The sequence below is a fragment of the Echiichthys vipera genome (genome assembly GCF_963691815.1).
Source record: "Echiichthys vipera genome assembly, chromosome: 15".
NCBI classification, from domain to species: domain Eukaryota; kingdom Metazoa; phylum Chordata; class Actinopteri; order Perciformes; family Trachinidae; genus Echiichthys; species Echiichthys vipera.
In genome coordinates, this window is record NC_139840.1 from 6220165 (window position 1) to 6238084 (window position 17920).

Genomic DNA, 17920 nt, shown 5'->3' on the forward strand with positions numbered 1-17920 from the left:
CGCCAAACAGCCTCTCTAATCAAGGTTTTTTTTTTTTAAACTCTAAGTATTATTTAAAATAATCCGTTTTTTTGCAGCAGCTTTGTTTACTGACCTCAAAGTCCTGGTCGGACAGGTAGATCTCCAGGCGGAGCGGGTCGACTCCCTCCGGGAGCGGCCGGGCCTGCAGCTGAGCCAGAGGGAAGATGTTCTGACAGAGCCGGGCCAACACGTCCTCCACCAGGATGATCTGGTTACACACCTCCGCCTCCTGCAGCCAGAACAGAGGACACGGCGTAAAGTCATTTTCTAATGACACCAGCTGTTTGGACAATTAGGTTATAAGAATGTGTGTGAATATTATAGGTAAAGGTAGAAGCTGTGGTTGTATATATACGGTGTAATAATAGACGTGTCTGATTGAAAACCCTCTTGACTGTCTACTGACATCATGATTATATGATACAAATCAAAGTTTAGCTTCTGTAATTCAACAATATGCACAATCAACAGTGTGTGTGTGTGTGTGTGCGTGCGTGTGTGTGTGTGTGTGTGTGTGTTGCTGACCCTCTCGGTGATCTCAGCCACGTCCTCTCTGTGCTCCCAGCTGGGAAACATGTTGGTGAAGGTGAGCGGCTCCAGCCCGGCGTGAATCAGATACGACTTCTGAGGCTTCTTCTCATTCTTCTCTGAAGGAGAAAATCACCACGAGAATTCTGACCTCAAGTCGTGAAAGCGATCGATAAAAAGACTAAAATTTGCACCACAGTTGAGATTATCTAAAGTCCTATGTCCAATTCAGCTGTTTGATTAAAATGCATTCACTTCAATAACAACTTCTAAAAATATCCAGGTCTCTCTTTGACTGTTTTGTCTCCATTGTGCCAAAATCTGTTTCTTTTCCTGAAAAATTAGTTTGAATTACGTCAAACTGATTTCTTACCTCCCAGAACCATTACCTGTCATTATTCTTACCTTTGCAGTACTGCAGCACCGTCTCCATCGCACACTTTCTGTCTGCATCCCAGCGGATGCGAGCCGAGCCGGTGCACTCGCTGTCCTGAGGCCACCAGCCCTGCCACAGGTAAACCTCATGGAAGTTATCCACCAGGAACAAGGCTGTCAAGGAGAGGAATGATTATGTCACGGTACGATATATGCCAGTGTAACACATGCACACACCTCACTTTATTGTGGTGTATTCATTGCAATGAGTTTGTGTCCAGGCCTAACCAGGTTGTTGTGGTGCGTTGTACAGGTCTTCCTGCAGGAAGGGCAGTGAGCTGACCAGGTCTGGAGCTCTGGACGGGTGGAAGAACTCACTCGCCACAAACTCTCCAGATGTGCTGCCCAGCTGGAAAAGCCGCGGGGTGAAGTTGAATTTACCTGGATCTGAGGGAGGAAGTCAGAAACCAACGTGTGACAACATAAATCAATCATTTAGGTTTCGCCTGACAGTGTAGCACCGAGGTTCAGAGCTGTGTCTGTTACACCTCAAGACATTAGATTTGTTTGTCTAGGCCTTGTTCATTTGTCCATCACACATTGTCATAAATAATCAATTTTGTTATCTTTATAAAATATTGTTTTGGGGCGAAGTTTTTGTCCTGCTGTTTAACACAACATCGAACAAGAATAGATTTGAGTCTTTTCATAATGGTGCCATGTGTGCAGTGTACTATTGACACCAGTATCCATTCATACTAGAGGCCTTTCAATAGGTGGACATTTGACTGCCATCACTTTATCTGGCCAATTTTAAGTGCCATAAAATATGATCCCTCAGATCTTTATCAAATGAATTACAAGCTGTATCTTCGGTTAGAGTAAATGTACAAGTGCATATCATTAAGTAACCAAAGTACATGGGTAACGACCGTACCTTGCAGCATACAGTCGTAGGCCTTCCTGTCTTTCCCTCCCAGTGCCTCCCAGAAGCCCGGCGGCTCCACCCCCTCATCACACTCGTGGATGGTCACCTTACTGCTGCTGTGGAGACCTGCCTCCAGAGGACACCTGAGAGAAACAGGAGGGAATTCATGTTACATGGCAACCAAAGACCCCACAGCACCCAACACAGTGTGAATCATTTCAATATTTGTTGATTTATTAAATAGTGTCTCTATAGCCATCCTAAAATGTCCTTTATAAAAACTCACTGTTCTTTGATCTTGAGTGCGGCCGTGTTTCCCACACTGCGCGTGTGTAACTGCGTCTTGCAGCCGTGCCACAGGTAGATGATGGCCTTGTTGATGTTGAGCAGGATCATGGAGGCTCTGGAGCGCAGACTGCTGGAGTGACACGCCACTTCCAGCAGGTGGCCCTCCACCGACACCTCACCCCGCACACAGTACAGACGCCACTCACCTGGAGACACACGAGCAGTTGAATTTATCGCTCAGATACTCCATATTAATAACAACACATAACATAACATAACATACGCTTTCATAGCAGTAAGACTTAAAATAATTTACAAATCTCTTTATTTTAATTATCAAGAAAATGCCAAATAAGCGCAGACTCAAGAGCTGAATTATTGCTAAAGTTTACAAGATAAGAAACTTCAGCAGTTGATGTTTTATAAAGTCTTTAGTTTTAAACTGCTGCCTAAATTCAAAGCATATGCATGAAAAATACTGTTGGCATACAAAAGCAAACATTTGTGGAACCTATTCTGTTTAAAAAAAAATATTTTCCTGGTATAATAGTTAATACTTTGCATCATTAACTGAACAACCACTGCGCCGTGTAGAGAGAAATGTGATGAATCAGGAATAGCGTTAGATAAATAAATAGAATAAAATGTTTACTCTGAGTGTTCTCCTCCTCCTCCTCCCTCTTGCCGGCGTGGACGATCATTCCTCCGTTGAAGCACTGCAGGAAACATGGAGGTTCCTTCCCTTGCTGCACCTGCACCTGTAACACAGACACGGGAAACCAGTAATGAAGCTAATGCAAACGTAACACTACTTCACTGACTACATGTAGAAGGATGCTCGTAGGCATCTGGAGAATCTACCGCAAGAAACCAGCATTAAAAAACATCTGGAAATCCTCATTAACTTAAGATGCTACAAAATCAGTATTTAGATAAAAAATAAGGTGTTTCCCTCGATTAATATGAGAGTGATTGGGTTGTACAGGGAGTCTGCTGTGCAAGAGTGAACATGTCAGATAAGTCACATCACTCAAACAGTGAATGGTCCCCTGTTGACTCTCTCCTGTACCTGCGCCCCTCTTTCCTCGTCCAGCTCCACTGTCATCAGCGCTGATGTTCCTTTCTCGCTGACGGTGGAGTGTCGACCCTGCCAGAAGAAGTAGCAGCATTTCTCCTTCCCTGGACCGCTACTCCTCACCTCGGGGTTCTGCCTACGACCAACTGGGACACACATAGAAGAGAAAAAAGAAAAAAATAACAAATGTGCTATGTGAATAATTTATACGTTTGGCATTTGGGGCGTTTTTTTAAACTGAATTTAATGAACACAATCAAAACTAATGGTGCAGCTCACTTCAAGGCGGAAGTAGACATTGACTAGTTTACCAGGGTGATATACTTTTTGTTATTACTGCAGTGATAAGGGGCTGATTTGGTACAATGAGTATTATTACATTTAGATAGAAAAAATTATTTCAAATCCAACTGAGTTTACATCGCTGTCATTAACTTGTTCTTGACTCTCTTGGATCGTCCACATGTGGCAACCACCTGCTATCTGTGATAAAGTAAAGCTTTTGATTTAGTGAAGACTCCTTTAAAATATAAAGTTTTTTAATTTAAGTAATACATTGTTATCACGCTCTGAAACAGATACATTTTTATCATCTTAAAATGTCTACTCAAAACAATTTACTGTAAAGTTGATCCTAATGCATCTTATCTCCTTACAATAGAGGTCTTAATTTGCATCTACCAATAAACACAGGTGTTGGAGTCCACAGTGACTGACCTGAGGTGTTGACCATGTACTTCCACTTGACCACGTAGGCGTCTCCCTCGTGGAACTGGCCGATGCTCTGGCGTGGCAGACGGCTGTAGTCGAACTCCAGGATGTGCCAGACATCCACTGACGCCGTGCTGATCTCCTGAGTCCTCATGTGGTCCTCGGTCTCCACTGGGCCGTGGCCGCGTCCGACACTTACCCCGTCCAAGATGGTGGAAATGGAGGACTCGAGGACGGGCAGCATTAGGGTGGCGTCGTAAGGCTGGCACTCACGCCTCGGAGCCTCCTGAAAGAGTAAAGGGACAAAGATTAAAGATAGGATTTATAATGAAAGTGCATTTTAAGAAGAGATAATTACAGCCTGATCCAACAGGTTGAATAAGCCACTCCTCCTACAGTGCCATTTCATTTGTCAGTGGTAACACATGGACTCATTCTTCTCTCTGATGCTTTGTACAGCATCCACTCAAAGGCGTGTGCTTTTATTCTTGTTTCGGTCCCAGTGCGCAACAAAATGTCCCTGGCAACATTTACTGAGATTGAGTCTGATCCACAGTCCAATAAATAAACAGATGGGGAGATGGAGAAAACACATGAAGACTCTCTGATGTGTGTGTGACCTGTGTGAGTAATGAATTATCCTATGTAACAAGTGTTTGATCTTCACCTTCTGCTCGGGGACGAGCTCGCCGCCTTCCTTTGGTGTTGGCAACTTTGCTTCAGTCCAGTCCACGAACTTCTCTTTGAACAAGATCGTCTCGTTGTGCTCTGTCAGCCTGCCAAATATCGCCCAATCAGGACGGCCCTGGCCCTTCCTGTCAATGAACACACACACACACACACAGATGTCAACAATGTTAAGGGAATGTTTTATAGTAACGAGGATCCTGACAAAGTATAGAAATACAAATGTGTTTATGTGTGTGTAATAGTCATTCACACAGTCCCATTGTGGGGTCAAAAAGTTAGTCCAAGTGAGACAACCAATTGCTCATGGGTTAAGACTTGCTTTCAGGGTTACGTTTGATATTTGGGCTAGGTTCAAGGGGTAGTCAGGCTTTTTAGAAGTGGGGTTGTATGAGGTCCTCATCCATAGTCAGTGTGTTAGCATGCCAGCAAAAAGAAGGCCCACATAAAAAAAAAACATCAATATCAGTTTAAGTGTGCACTATATTTAGAATATTTTCACTGTGTACAGAAGAAGAACTTTTCCAGAGTGAGACTGAATGAGCAGAAGAGAGAGAGGGAAAACTTCTGAGGCAACTGGAGGAGGTAAAGTGGTGAAAATGTTCTAAATATAGCATACATTCAAACTGAAATGGATTTTTCAGGTGGCTAAATCTGTTTTGCCGCTGCCCCCCTCCGCAGCAGTACATGGCTTAGCTTCTATGTCAGTACTCCTGTTTTCTTCTCCAAAACGGTGATGTCCTAAGGGAAATACACCGACTACTGATAAGTAACTCATACAACCCCACTTAAAAAATCTGGCCTATCCCTGTACGGCTAGAGTAAGCATTTAGAGGGTGACTGAAAGTCAGTAAAATGTCATCAAAACAAGTGTGTGACTCCCACCTGGGAATGAGTTTGTTGCAGCCTCCGGGGTCTAGCGGGTTGACGTCACAGCAAGTGTAGTCAAATGTCCCGTTCCATAGGTGTTTGGCGAGCTGGAAGGCCACTTTCCTCTGGGCCAGATTCACCTCTTTACCGTGCCACACATACACCTCACTTCCAAAGTCAAACACCAACACCTGCACAATAACAATGTGAAAACATAGTTGAGTGTTTTTTATGCCGTAAGACTGAAAGATGCTCCATCATGTATATGCAAAATACGCAATGTAACTGCAGTGCACCCCTTGATGTTGGTCCTTGAGACTATTTATTTTTCAGCAGCAGCAGTGCACAGATGGATGAAGGAGGTGCTTGCAGTGGCACCTGCTGTTGCTAAGCAACAAATTAAAACCAGCTTGAAGCACAGAGCTCCATCTTAAAAACACTGAAATGTTATAAATATTGATATTCAGAGTTTAAAGGAGAAGTTTAGCATCAGATGCTCTTCAACCTAATTATATTATAGTATGATGTAAAGTTACATACTGCTGCCAACAGAAAAACAGTTAGTTCACAGTTAGTCAAAGGACAAATGAGCAGTGCCAGATTAAAGGCATCACTCCTGCTTGTAGTATATCATTTGATTTATCTAATCCAGGTTCAAAACACTGACCTCCTTGGATGCCAGCAGAGAGCTGCGAGGGACTTTCCCCCACTCCTCATCATCAGGAACCAGTTTGTCATCCAGAAGTCTGAAGATACAGTTAGTTTCCACAATGGCATTCTCAAACTGCTCGTCATCCTCTGGTGGACCCGCCGCTATAAGCACAATTAGACATATCAGTATGAATAAAGCTATAGCGAAAGTTCAGACAGAGAGTCTATCCTTTTGCATTCTCAAGCCTGCCGTTTATTTGCTGCTCACTAATACTCACTAATGCTTTCCTTGCTGTCATTGTCCGGCTGTTCTCATCAGCTGATCACATCTAGCCTATCATCCTGCTGCTGCTTCCTGTTTAAATATGACTTTCTCTCTCTGTCTTCAGTACGTTCATGCTTCTGTTATGCGTACCCCTCCACCTCCTCAGTCTTGATTGATTGATCAACTTCATTTCATCAGACTCAGCGGAACAATCAGCCACCAAAGAACCAAATACTTTCTGTCAAGACTTAATTATCACATATCATCTTTTACACTAAACAATTTACTTCATTTAACTTTCTCTCCTGATTGAACTGTCTGCATCAGAAAGTGACACGGTATACTCGTTTTAAGACGATCAGGACGGACTGCACGCAATTTTGAGAGCATTATCTATTACCTTTCTCTTCAAATCTGAATATTAGGGGCTCATGTCTTACGTTGGTAAGCAGTCTGTCCTCCGAGGATCGTCCAAAACTGCTGGGTATCCGGACCCTGTGGGTCGACCCCTTCCTCGATGGTCTGCACCTCGTTCGCCCTGCAGCCCATGTCCTTCTTTGTCTGGATGAAGGTGGCCATATCTATTGCCTACAGGCAAGAAACAAAGATGGCAGAGATAGTATGGATGTGTCATGCTCTCATGCTGTGTCATGCTCTCATGCTGACTTTTATGTAAACAACAAATTCAACTTTTCTTGATAAATCTAGGACTGATGAACTGACCTCTAAAATATTCTACTTAACATTTATACACACATTCTGAGCAAAGGTGCAACCTAGAAACTCAGTCACACACTGAAGAGGCGAAGAGATTTGGCTGAATCATGTTAAGGTTTTTATGTAAATTATGTAATAATAAAATCATAATAAAATCAGTAAACAGAACGAGGAGGCGGAGTAGAACAAACAAATGTTTATTACAAAGTGTCTAGACAGACATCCTTTGGGGAAATGGAAGAGCTGCAGCCTGAAAGAAATCTGTTTGATGAGGAGCACAGATGGGCATATGTGCCAGCGTGCATCAGTGTGTGTGTGTGTGTGTGTGTGTGTGTGTGTGTGTGTGTTTGTCTGTGTGTGGGGGCAGGAAATGGAAATGAGAGGCAGAATCATCAATGAATCAATTTACTCAAACGACAATATTACAACAGCCTAGCCTTGAGTCTTGACGTCCAAACCTACAGTAGAGTATACAGTAAGGCACAGTCTGTAATCACTTATAATGTACAAACTTACATTTCACTTCCTTGCTGCCAGAGGGGATTTGAGGATTTCTGAATTTGATTGCTTTATATTTCTACCGTTAAGTTATTAGTTCTCAAACAAGTGAGTGTGACACATTTACGGCTCCACTATTGTGTTGAAACAACCAACAACAATTGCCATTTTCTCTTTAACGAGTCAAATGATCCCAGCGGGTTGAGTTGAGCGCTCACCTTAGCCTTCTCGATGACATTCGAGAACTCTCCGATCCAGACGATGCAGTGATCTGAAGTGACCAACAGGAAGCAGTCGCCGCTGTTAAGTGATGATGCCCTCGGCTCCACTAATCTGGTCTGAACGTGGCGACGACCTGGAAAGAATAAAGGTATTACTTTGTTGAGTCCTAGCCTTCAGTTAAAGTTAGTTTGTGGGAACTAAGCATTTTAAAAGTAGTACTTCGACAACAACACTCTTTCGGGAAACACACTTTTTGTCGGACATGTAGATGAGAAGATCCACTCTCATGTCTGTACCTTGTAAAGCCAAAGCCAGCAGCCAGTTAGCTTAGCTTAGCACAAAGACTGGAAACAGGGGCAAATGGCTAGTCAAGCTCTGTGTGAATCTCACAAAATCTATTCACTAGTTCACTGATTACATCTTGTTTGTGTAACCAGTAGAAAAAACAAAGTGTGAAAATATCTATTTGTTGTTTTATGGGAGGTTACGTGCCCGAGTATTTCTGGACTGGGAGCAGAGATTTCTTGAAATCTCCAGTGGTTGCCTAGCAACTGCAACAAGTCAAAACTTCAAAACCTTTAAATTGTAAATGTAGTCTGTTCCTACCTCTATTTTCCTAAAAAAAGAAAATGATTAATCAACATCAGTGACAGTTCCCTGGCATAAGTCCAAGTTTAATTCAAACTAGGTTATAATCAAACTTAACTTTGAAAGCACTGTAAAAGCGTCAGGGAAGGAACTTCATACAGATAAAACCAACCACACAATACAGCCCAAAGGGTTTTTTACCTTTGACCTGCATCAGCATGAGGTTCTTGTACGGCACAGCGCTGTTGTTGGACATCTGCTCGGTGATGTTGACGCTGCGCAGACTCACGCTGCTGAAGTTTTCTTTACTGGCCAAACCTGCCCGAGCAGCCTCAGAGTACTCAGAGGTTTTATTCACTGGAAAGAGAATGAGCACACAATTTATTTAAAAAAACATCAACCTACAGGGGGTAGAAAATTACCACAAGAGCTTCATTAAACTTTAAAGTAACTAAACCCCTACTGTACGCACTGCTACAGAAGTGGGTCATATGAAACTGCGTTCCAATTAGTACTGTTTAACCAATAAAACGTTGTCTCTTTCGCAAACACACACCGTCATGCTTCTGCTCACTCTTCTCAGCCTTCATCCTCTTGCTCTCCAGCTGCGCCACGTTCAACCTCTGCTCGGTGTACTCGTGTCTGATGTCCTTTCTGGCTGCCAGCATCTTCAGAGGGTTTCGGGATGCCTGGACGTTCCTGGACGGACGCACTGACCGCTTATGTTGCACCATGGCCGAAGTCAACCTGGAAAGGGAGAAAAGCCTGTGAATATGCATGTATAAGTGGTGTATGCCGTGTGTGGGTGATACGCAGCCACCATTTGGAGCTTGATTATTCTTACTTGGGACCCTGGGAACCAAAGATGGTGTCAAAATCCTCATTGAGCTCGATCCTGGTAGGCATGCGTGGAAATTCAGCGACACGTCTGTAGAACTTAGAGAAGATTTCATCATCCAGCTTCATCACTTCCTTCACTGCCTTCTCTGTAACTGTTATGGTGGTTTCCTGGAGACCTGCCACTGATCACACAAGGAAGAGAAACTAGATTAGTTCACAACATAATAATAAACACATCAAGGCTATTTTACATTGGTATTTATAAGATCTAGTGCAGGTGAAGATGACAAGCACGTACCTTTGCTATTCAGACGTCCCAAGAAGCTCTCCAACTTGTCTAGTTTCTTATCCGATTCCATGTCTGGTCTGGCCTCAATTTCTATCAATTAAATAGTTCAGCCTTATTAATAGTGACATAAAAGATTAAACTATATTTAACCTACTAGAAACCGTACATAATTTAGTCTGTCTATTTACTCTATTCCATTGAGTATTAAACCACACTGGTTGATAAACTTCTCTCTTTAGCTGACATGGCAGTGGCGATACAGGACAGAGCTTCCTCACCCTCTTGTGGTTTGTTGACAGGAGGCATGTTGCTCTTGAGTTTGGTGGAGACCGGTGACAGGATGGGACTGATAACGGAGGAGGAGGCAGCAAGGCCTGTGAACAGAACAGACAGAAATTCACATGAGAGAGAGCAAAATATCTGAGATAACCTGCTGTCTGTACCAGTGTACTTCAGTGAGTCCTATTATCATTTACATGAAATAATAGAAGAAGAAGAATTCCTTTATTAGTCCCGCGAATGGGGAAATTCAATTTTCACTCTATTATTTTTCATTTTACACACACACACACACACACACACACACACACACACACACACACACACACACACACACACACACACACACACACACACACACACACACACACACACACACACACACACACACACACACACACACACAGGACCTATATACATGCAACCAATGGAGAGATGTTAGAGCGAGGGGGCTGCCAGTGACCGGCGCCCCGAGCAGTTGGGGGTTCGGTGCCTTGCTCAACAGCACCTCAGCAGTGCCCAGGAGATGAACTGGCACCTCTCCAGCCACCAGTCCACACTCCATTCATGGTCCACACAGGGACTCGAACCAGCAACCCTCCGGAACCCAGCCCAGTCACCTATGGACTGAGCTACTACCGCCCCAAAATATGTATTTCAATTTACAACGGTGATTTAGTCATGTTGTATTCAACATCAAAACATGATGATTTTATTTTTTTAAGAAATCATTACCAAAAATGTACCAAAGATAATATAAATGTCTCGTCTGTGGCAGCGTCAGCAGCACCAGATGATCATTAAGAAAATGATCTGAATGTTAACAAAGACCAGGAAATATTTTCATGAAAACTAAAGCTCTGTTAATAAGATGTGTATCTCCTTTCCGGATATCCGTTTTTTTCTGCACAGAGAAGCTGTTTAGTACTAGCAGACAGAAGAAACTTCTGCATTCCACTATTTTGATTCCCATTTCCACAGGTCACCAATGGAAATCTAATTCTGGGAAGCACGCCTTATCTAAAGCATGAGTCAGGGTTAAGGAAAGTGCATTATGGTCACTTTTACTCTAATAAAATGGGTTTATCAAACTCATGCCCAGTGGCATTTTTTCAAATGGTGCACACATTAGTGGAGATGGGTGGCTAGTAGCAGCTTTGCGCACTGACCTTTTTTGACCATGCGTGCAGCCACGGTGTACTGCGTGGAGTCATTGGCTGCTCCCTTGCCTTTTGTCTTCCAGGCATCCTCACGAACCGAAATCATCTGTTTTCTCTCCTCAATGGACATCTGGGCTTCGATCTCTTCTCCCACCTTCTGCACGGACAAGAGGAAATAAAACAAAAGTTCTAAAATATTTTAAAGTGCAATAAGCTCTGCACTCAGCTATAATTTCAGATTGGAGTCATTTACTTCACAGCTCTAGGAGCTGCCTTAAAACGTAAAACGAGATCATAAAGCCAAACCAAAAAGCTTCCAGACACCACTGGATCTAGAGAAGTACATCCCCTCTCACACAGCTTCATCATAACTTTATGCAATTCCCTCAGGAGCAATTATTCACGTAGTCACAGTATCAAACCAAGCAGATATAAAATGACTGGTTGCGCTCAAGCGTGATAGGTGGTGTTCTTTCTACTAGCATATAAACTACTTTGTTTCACCATTGGAGTGATGGCTGTACACTGAGTTGTACTCATGCAGTCAGAACCAAATAAAACTCAATAGCACCCAAAGCACCCCTCTCACCAGTACCTGCAAACCAAGCAGAAATATAAGAATCCAGGACATGCAGCGTATTCGAGCGTGCCAGGTGCACGTCCTTACCTGACTATGCCGGTCAACATACTGACACTTTTGGCCGAGGGAGATAGTGGGAGAAAAGGTGGAAGAGAAGACAGGTTCCTGAGGATGTAGACGTGGATTGAAAAGTGAAAGACAGGAAAGCAAAGGAGGAAATGAAAAAAAAAAAAAAACGACAAGCGTGCAGGTGAAGGAAGATAAGGGTGGGATGCAAAGGAGAGAGAAAGACAGAAACTGGGAGTGCAACATGACGGCTCTTCAGCTTCCAGACCTAATCTAAAACCTAAGACCTTACCTAATTTCCCCTTGGGGATAAATAAAGTTATCTATCTATCATCTATCTAAAAGCTCAACAACAACCATTTGGTAACAAAGTAAACTAACCTTCGTGTTTGTAGTTGTTCATTGTTGCTTTTAATATATACATACTGTATGTACACAAGTGTCTAAATATCTCCGTTCAGCTTTGTTGTCATTGTTTTTTTTGTTCTACGTCTACTGAGAAAGCTGGTATGTTTAAGAAATTACAAGACTATCAAAAGGTAAAATTGGTTGCTTGTGCATTAAAAGACCATGGTTTCCCAAAACACAGCTTAAAGTTTAAAGGTGAAAGTAACGATAAAGTAATAGTTGGTAAGTGTAATATATCTTCATCATTTATGCATATAATCTAAAGCAGTGGTTCACGACCTCTTGCCTCTAACGCATGGGTGTCAAAGTGATCCAGTAAAGGGCCGTGCGGCTGCAGGTTTTCATTCCAACCAAGCAAGAACACACCTGGTCCAACAAATCAACTGTGTGAAGACAGTTCAGGTGATTGAGTAAGTCGAGTCAGGTGTGTTCTTGCTTGGTTGGAATGAAAACCTGCAGCCACACGGCCCTTTACTGGATCTGTTTCATGCTCTAAGGTCACATATCTTTCAGTTAAATAATCTTTAGAGTTCTAAAGAGTTAAATTGATCCATTACTTTATAGAACAATAAATGGCCTAAAAAATAAACATAATAGTTTGAAGCATGTCCTAACCTTCCTGACCACCTTGTGACCCACTGATTGTATCTATTTATTTTTCAGAAATGTATTTTTCTGAACAGTATTCTTGCTTTTGCATTTTATTTCATTGTTTTTAGGTGAATTTAAATATATTCTATAATTATATTGTTGCATATGTTTTCAAAATGTATTTGAATATTTATTGATAATAATTTAGAATTATTTTTTTATTATCTCATCGTCTTGAAGTCATTTTGTGTCCATACGAAAACAAAACAAAACAAAACAATGAAAGGGCATTTCTATATATTTTCTAGCATTAACTCTTATGAAACGGGACATTTTTCTGTGACTGTGAAAATGTATTCCTTAAGTATTAAGTACTGATGTTGCTGGCCCTGGTTACCTAATACATGTCATTTAAAGTTCATCCGATTGCTACAATGTCTGGAGAAAGAGATAATTTATATTTATATTAAAAATGAATTGATTACTTGATGCCCCTTTAAGACAGAATCAGCAAAAAGCTAAACAAACTTAGAAAAGTTCCAGCATCAGCAACTTTCCCACCACCATCCCACCATTTCAGTAGCATTAGAGACTGCAAGTAAAGGACAGAGCATCCACAGAGCCAAAGATTCAAGAAAGCAATCACACTAGGTTCACACAAAGCTGTGATTGGACAACACAGGTCCCACACGAAGCAGATTGGTTTAGGGTTGGTGTGCGGCCCACACCGGGTCTTACCCACAGCTGTTCAGACACAGACACAGCGGAGTACTCTTGAACGACCACCCCTTCCTCCTGAGGGGTTAAACACAGGGGAAGTTCTCGGTCAGAGAGAGGAAGGCGGGAGGAGAGGGGGGCATTGTTTTTGTAATGGGTTTAGGGGTGAGACTGCCTGGAGGATTACCATCTAAGGTTTAGGCAGGCAGTTTCACCGCACAGAATACTAATGTGCAGTAGATGAACTGCAGGGAGAAGTGTAAATCTAGGATCTAAAGCGACTCTAGAGATGCATATAAATACATATTAGAGATTCTTGAACCATTTTCTTCTGTCGAATAAGCTTTCAAAGTCATAATTGAAACTTAGCCTGAAGCTTATCCAAATCTTACCCTGAAAATAAAGAATTTATTCCCCAAACCCCCCAGACTGCTGATTCTACAGAAGGAGACTGTCCCACATGCTTCCTGGTTTACAGCCTATGGGGGCTGGATGCTGCACTGATCTGGACCACTGGGCTCAGACAACAGATGGACTGAAGGAGGAAATGAAAGGGGCACTTGGCTAAAAGAGCGGGGACGGGAGCTGGCATGGTAACCATGAAGGATGGGGGGTGAAATGTGGCACTTGTGTTTACTCTGGCTACTTTGGTAAAGCTATTTGATCCAGTGTAACCAGAAATGTCACTTTTTGGAGAAATTGTGTGTTTTTTTTAAATCAGGATCTGCAAATTATCCACATAAGCTCCCACTGAGTTAGTTCAATAGGAGATCAATAGCAGAGGGTGAAAGGCAGAAAATAAATTTCAACCTGGATTTAATTTTCACTTTTTTTGTCCATCAAAATATAACAAGCTGTACTGCAGAGATTTCAGGCTTTAAAGTTACAGTAGCAACTCTCAAACACATGTAATAAATGTGACATAATATGATTTATGTTATCCATTATTAAAGGAGCTGTACTTGAAATATTAAAAAAAAAGAAATCAGATTGTGATTGCCTCCACATGGCTCTCATAGACCGTCCCCCAATACGGGAAATTAGGTTGGTTTTTTTCACAGCACCTGCACTAACATGCACGCACATGGAAACTCGGATGATAACTAACAATGAGGGAGAGTGACTTCATTCTCTGCTCAGGACGTCATTACTCCACTATATCTGTCTTTAATTATTTATTTATTGAATGCTCTGGATGTTGGTACAGCTCCTTTAACACTGGTGTGCGGATCAGACTGACCTTCTTCTCGCAGGTCTGCTCTGTCTCCCATAGCTGAGCCTGCTGCTCGGTGGTCACCACTTTAACCACTTCCTGTTTCTTGTTGATCCTGTTCCTCCAGTCCTCCTCACCACTCTTCTTCAGCAGTGCCACTCTGACACAAACAAAAAGTACATTTTAATAATAGGAGTATGCAAACAAGCTAACTTATTACCAATCCTGTTTGATATTTTCTTTTCTTGACAGCCATTACAAACTCCAATCACTGCTCAAACCCACTGAACTTTCCTTCAAATTCTGGTTCAAAGTTTCAAAAGACACAAAAATCTGTGTATAAAATAACAGATGAGACATCTAGGATATTTCCATTTGATGGAACAGTGCAGCAATAAAAATTGTCGTATACAGTTACTTAATTTGAAGCTACTTTCAAACGCTAAAAGGGCACTGGTCAAAGCGTGTTCAGAGCTGAAACTCAGCAACAGTCAAATTTATTTTCATACCTTTTAGCTCTTTTTTTTTTTTTTTAAATGACTAAAAATAGAGTCAGCATATTAATGCACTTAACAGTGAATTTTCACCGTTTCAAACTAGTTGCAAATAGTATTTTGATGTAATAGTTCGGACCTCTTGAATTGCTAACAAGACAAGCTTTTCTGTTATTTCCAGAAAAGACATATGAAAATATTCATTCAAGAGTGAAAAACCAGGTCAGAAATGTGTGCATAAAGCCAGCAAATGTGACTGTTGTAATAAGGCCTCCAAAGCACTGATAACGGATGGCTGAGGGGTAAAAGAAAGTATGTCATCATCTCCTCTGCTTCAGTGTGGACAGGGCAGAAATGAGGGCGTTGGTAGGAATCGGCTAAATCTCAGAGGATTTCTCCTCCAGCCCACAATCTCTCTCACCTTCAAAAAGTGTAATAGCGAGTAACAAACCTATATACTGCAAGGACAGGCGTACGGCGACTTGTTCCTGATTCTGTCAAATGCTGCGGATTTATGAGGCACACTAGCTCAGTGTCTGATCTATGGTTTGTGAATGGAGTCATGGTAATTTGTGCCTGCAGCTTTAGAAGGCATTCAGTTTTAAGGAGCCTTTATTTGCGGAGATCGACTCCATTGACTCATTCATTCATTCATCTTCGACCGCTTATCCCGGGGTCGGGGTCGCGGGGGGTGCTGGAGCCGATCCCAGCTGACATCGGGCGTGAGGCGGGGTACACCCTGGACAGGACGCCAGTCTATCGCAGGGCACATGGAGACGAACGGAGACAGACAACCATTCACACCTACGGGCAATTTTAGAGTCATCGATTAACCGAACACATGCATGTCTTTGGATTGTGGGAGGAAACCGGAGAACCCGGAGAAAACCCACGCAGACACGGGGAGAACATGCAAACTAATTGTTCTCCACACCCTATTACAGTTGTATGCCCAGTGGAGGAAAAAGTTAAACAGGGCGTCTAACCTATTAGTCTGTTTGCAGCCCTTTTAGCCTCGGTCTTTCAATATCTCAATGTATCCTCCCAACACACATACTGTTGATACAAGTTAGAAACTAAGAGGCAGAGGGAGAGAGTACATAAGAGAGAACAGACAAACATTAAAAAAGAACTAACACTAAAGTCCTTACACAGATCAATGCTAAAAGGTTTTGTTGAGGAACTGGTTACCTTCCAAAAGGTTGGCCTACTGTAACTCAGTATATCTTTGTTAGGCGCATGACAGTGAGCGAGGAAGAACAAAACAGTACAGACAGACTGTTCCACATTTAGAGCAAATACAGGTAAAAATAGCCTAGACTCACATTAAAGTTCATTGCTATTGTTTTTTGTTTTTTTGTTTTTTTGCCAAATCATCTCGTTTTACTCGTCCCCTGGTAGCAAATGCTCCTATGCCCAGCACAGATCTGCAACCCAGGGGTTGGGATAGTGGAGAAAGAAATGCTATCATAGGCCAGAATTCCATTACAAGGTCAAGATTAAATAACAACAAACAAACTAAGCCGTGCATCGGGAGGTACAGTGTCAAAAACTGCTGTAATCTCGGAATTATGTTAAATGAGTGTTTTTAGCAGCTGGTGTCAGCCTCTGGAAACCCTGCCAGTTTGGCTCACAACCTTAATAGTGGCATTAACCTGATTAATAATGTGTTTTTAACATCTACAATCCATCCCTTTAAAATCTGCAGCTTTCACTCACCTCTCCTTGATGGACATTTGTTTGGCGGACATGCCGTCAGACAGTAGGTCTCCGGAATCTGTGGGAGACAGTAGATCTCCAGAGTGGACACTGTGCCTGCTGAAGTCCTCGCTGTTGTCCAGGGGCAGAGACTGGGATTTGACGAGCGCCTGGGGGAAGGCTTGAGGTTTGGGCGGTGGCTGTGGAGGCACCTGGGATTTGGGCTGAGGCTGGGGTACTGTCTGTGAATAAGGCTTAGGGAGAGGCTGGACAAATCCCTGAGGTTTGGGTTGTGTTTGTGGGGACTGAGTGAAAGGTTTAGGGTACGTTGGTGGGGGTTGCAAGTATGCCTGGGGCTGGATGTCGGCCTGAGGTTTGGGGAGTGTTTGAGGAGGCTGCTGTGTCAAGGGTTTAGGAAGGGTTTGAGGAGGCTGGATGTTGGTTTGCTGGTGCGACTGGCTGCTTGAAACGTGACACACTGTCCTGGATGACACTTTAGCTATCAGTGGCCTCAGTGGCAAAGGATGATCTGGCAAGTCTGAAAGAAAAGTACACAGTATATACAGTAATCATGTGGTTACAATGTGTGAACTTTTACTAGTCCCCATGATTCACGTATTATCAGAGACACCCACAACATTATTGGTACTTTTTTTCTCTCTTTCTTTGAATGTTTAGAATCAATTATGAGTAAAGCAACCCATAATTTGTTTTTCATCATGTTGTATCGTATTGCAACAAAAGTCAATACAACCAAAGCTGAAACTGATTCTGCTTTACATAACATTTATGCTGGCAATTTACCTAAGAATACCAAAGGTTCTTTAACCTCCGAACAGGCGAACACTGTTTTCAGTGCATTAAGGCTAAGCAGCTCTGCACACTTACACAGCTATTTTGACCAATTCAAACTCTTTTAGTTTAGAAGTTGGGTGAGTATTGGGTGCAATACTGAGAGTCTGTTAAGGCCAATCTTATCCCACCATAAAATGTACAACAAAACTAATGGGAGAGTCAAATAAGGTCAATCAAGAGCAGTTTGCACACGCCCACAAAGTCCTGAAAAGAAGATCAGTCAAACCAGCCAAAGTAAAAAGACCTCTGGGGTTAGGTAACGTGGGTGTAAAGGACCATTAAAATCTAATTGAAGCGAGTTTAAAC

At 42.4% G+C, this 17920-nt stretch overlaps 1 protein-coding gene across 4 annotated transcripts in view; it reads right to left on the reverse strand.

The window, feature by feature from the left end:
* LOC310957589 (supervillin-like) overlaps positions 1 to 17920 on the reverse strand; it is a 49448-nt gene that overhangs the window by 3816 nt on the left and 27712 nt on the right. For 3 of the 4 annotated variants that reach the window (XM_083928219.1, XM_083928216.1, XM_083928218.1), the window contains exons 16-39: positions 16781 to 17297; positions 14595 to 14727; positions 13376 to 13432; positions 11660 to 11737; positions 11002 to 11149; positions 9832 to 9927; positions 9563 to 9643; positions 9269 to 9446; positions 8981 to 9171; positions 8626 to 8781; positions 7833 to 7969; positions 6840 to 6987; positions 6151 to 6296; positions 5499 to 5674; positions 4594 to 4741; positions 3933 to 4212; positions 3210 to 3361; positions 2793 to 2898; positions 2139 to 2346; positions 1862 to 1995; positions 1213 to 1371; positions 955 to 1098; positions 547 to 668; positions 95 to 250 (exon numbers count right to left, since the gene is read on the reverse strand). In XM_083928219.1, coding sequence (XP_083784345.1) covers positions 95 to 250; positions 547 to 668; positions 955 to 1098; positions 1213 to 1371; positions 1862 to 1995; positions 2139 to 2346; positions 2793 to 2898; positions 3210 to 3361; positions 3933 to 4212; positions 4594 to 4741; positions 5499 to 5674; positions 6151 to 6296; positions 6840 to 6987; positions 7833 to 7969; positions 8626 to 8781; positions 8981 to 9171; positions 9269 to 9446; positions 9563 to 9643; positions 9832 to 9927; positions 11002 to 11149; positions 11660 to 11737; positions 13376 to 13432; positions 14595 to 14727; positions 16781 to 17297 — 3851 coding nt within the window. The remainder of the gene's footprint in view (positions 1 to 94; positions 251 to 546; positions 669 to 954; positions 1099 to 1212; positions 1372 to 1861; positions 1996 to 2138; positions 2347 to 2792; positions 2899 to 3209; positions 3362 to 3932; positions 4213 to 4593; positions 4742 to 5498; positions 5675 to 6150; positions 6297 to 6839; positions 6988 to 7832; positions 7970 to 8625; positions 8782 to 8980; positions 9172 to 9268; positions 9447 to 9562; positions 9644 to 9831; positions 9928 to 11001; positions 11150 to 11659; positions 11738 to 13375; positions 13433 to 14594; positions 14728 to 16780; positions 17298 to 17920) is intronic. The other variant, XM_083928217.1, reaches the window with a different exon arrangement.